At 30.3% G+C, this 2,500-nt stretch overlaps 1 protein-coding gene across 3 annotated transcripts in view; it reads left to right on the plus strand.

Annotated features, from left to right (window-relative positions):
• The window catches only part of LOC125026166 (polypeptide N-acetylgalactosaminyltransferase 5-like), a 62,932-nt gene that overhangs the window by 43,761 nt on the left and 16,671 nt on the right, over positions 1-2,500 (plus strand). For 2 of the 3 annotated variants that reach the window (XM_047614440.1, XM_047614442.1), the window contains exon 6: positions 773-950. In XM_047614440.1, coding sequence (XP_047470396.1) covers positions 773-950 — 178 coding nt within the window. Of the gene's footprint in view, positions 1-772; positions 951-1,839; positions 2,021-2,500 lie in introns of all 3 variants that reach the window. The other variant, XM_047614441.1, reaches the window with a different exon arrangement.

Here is a 2,500-nt window from a genome sequence, read left to right on the forward strand (position 1 = left end):
ATATGTATATATATGTATATATATGTATATATATGTATATATAATATATATATATATATATATATATATATATATGTATATATATGTATATATATAATATATATATATATGTATATTTATATGTATATGTGTATTTAAGTATGTGTGTATATATGTATGTATATGTATGTGTATATGTGTATAATATATATATATAAATCATATATATATGTATATATAAAAAAATATATAATATATATATATATATATATATATATATATATATATATATACCCTCAAGATAACTTATGTATATATATTTTAGTTCTTTTTATCCTAATAGCATAAGATGCTTTAAATGTGAACTTAGTATAGCTATCTGCATACTGTTCTTTATTGACATGAAGTATAACTAGATGATGCAAACAATGTAATTTCATTTTCTTCAAACAAAAGAATTATTAATTCTTCTGGATTTTGAATAGTCATTGATTTTATATCTCAAGGTAATATGTTATTACTAATTTGATAGTTGATTTTTATTTATTGATTGATTTTTTTTATTTTTATTTTTTTTAATCAGATGTTTTATTTCTTAATAAAACATCTGAGAAAATACAACTGATTCTACTGTAAATAGAAATTATCACAAATTATTTTTCTAATACATGAAAATGTAGTTGATCGCAATCACATTAGGATAGAGCTTCAGGATGAATGGTCAATTCTTATTAGACAGATGGGTGATAAAACTAGCATTATTAATTATGTTTATTTATTTATTTTTTTCTAGGTATCGTGTTCCTCAACGAGAGATGGAAAGGAGAGGAGGTGACCGCACACAGCCACTGAGAACTCCAACAATGGCAGGCGGTCTGTTCTCCATTGACAAGGAATACTTTGAGAAAATTGGACGCTACGATGAGGGAATGGATATCTGGGGAGGAGAGAATTTGGAAATGTCCTTCAGGGTATGTTGAGGATTCAGATTTTTGTTTAATTAAAAAAATTGGTTCATGAAACTTTTCATTTCATGTTTGTAAGAGGAACTATTTTTTTTTGCAGAATGATTCAAGGGAAGTATTTAGAGAAAGAAATTATATGAATTTGTATATAGCGTAGACCCATACAGATTTTGTTAGTGTGAGGTAAAGGAAAAAGTCATCCAGTAATTTAGATGTGGTACTTATTTTTATATTTGTGATATCTGTGAACCATACAGTTTTCATATGAATCAATATCAATATTTACACTTTCATGTTCTTTTTAAAGTGGAAAGTGGGATCATGCTAAAAGTTGCATATTTAAAAGTGTCAAATGATAATATCTTTATTTGTTTGAAAGTAGATTTTGTGCCATTTGATAATCATACTTACCATCTCATACCATCTCTGGATGCAAGATGTTATATTCATAATTGTATAATATTGACATGTACTGCAATGAATTGTAGAAGTTTTCATGTTGACAGATATCTACTTTTCTAATCATTTGTATGAAAAGGAATATTATTTTACAGTAAATTAAGAGATATGTTGATAGAGTATGGAAATGGGTAATTAACTCTAACTTCATTACAGATGAGATATATTTCATCAAAACTTGTGTATCAATAATTCTTAATTCTTACTAGATTACTTGATTAAAAAATCATGTATTTTACAAATGTATACAATACTTTTTAAAAGAATGGTTGAAAATGACTTTACTGTCATAAAATCTTGTTATATTTTAAAGACACATGATTTTTTTGTATATATGTACAATGTTCTGATTATTTTTACACAATTTCATGGGCGAAACTAGTATATTCCTTGTGAAAGAAAATCTTAGAGTTACCTTGATAATGGTGGTGTTCAGATTTGGCAGTGTGGAGGCACCCTTGAAATCATCCCCTGCTCACATGTGGGTCACGTGTTCCGTGACAAGTCACCCTACTCATTCCCTGGGGGTGTGGTCAACGTCGTCATGAAGAACTCTGCCCGTGTGGCTGAAGTCTGGATGGACGAGTGGAGAGACTTTTTCTTTGAGATGAACCCAGGTACCCTCCATTTGCCACCTGCAGACAGACACATCGAACCTCCGCCAATTCCCCGTCCCCCAATCCACGTTTTTCTCCCATTTATTTCTCAGTTCACTCCTCACCCATCTCTCTTACCCATTACCCTGACAGCTCAGTGATGACCCCACAGTGACTCTCCTCTTACCAGACAGAACTACTAGGCACAAGGGTCATCGTACTGTGTTACTTTTACTAACACTCCTTTTGCAGGGTTGCAATGAAGACGTTGTACCCATGCCTCTCAGCTGCTAACATGTCCTACGCGAGATAGCATCCTCTTTAGATTCTTTGCACTATATGATTGTTACATAACAATATAAAGGAATTCCTTCATGAAGCAAGTATATTAAAGAACAAGTATAAATGCTTCATGTGCCAGTGTTGAGTTTTGTCTTTGAAAATCTAACAGATTTGTATAGACACAGAATAATATATAATGCTACATGAATTGGAATTAAC

Source organism: Penaeus chinensis, chromosome 6 (genome assembly GCF_019202785.1).
Source record: "Penaeus chinensis breed Huanghai No. 1 chromosome 6, ASM1920278v2, whole genome shotgun sequence".
Lineage (NCBI taxonomy): Eukaryota > Metazoa > Arthropoda > Malacostraca > Decapoda > Penaeidae > Penaeus > Penaeus chinensis.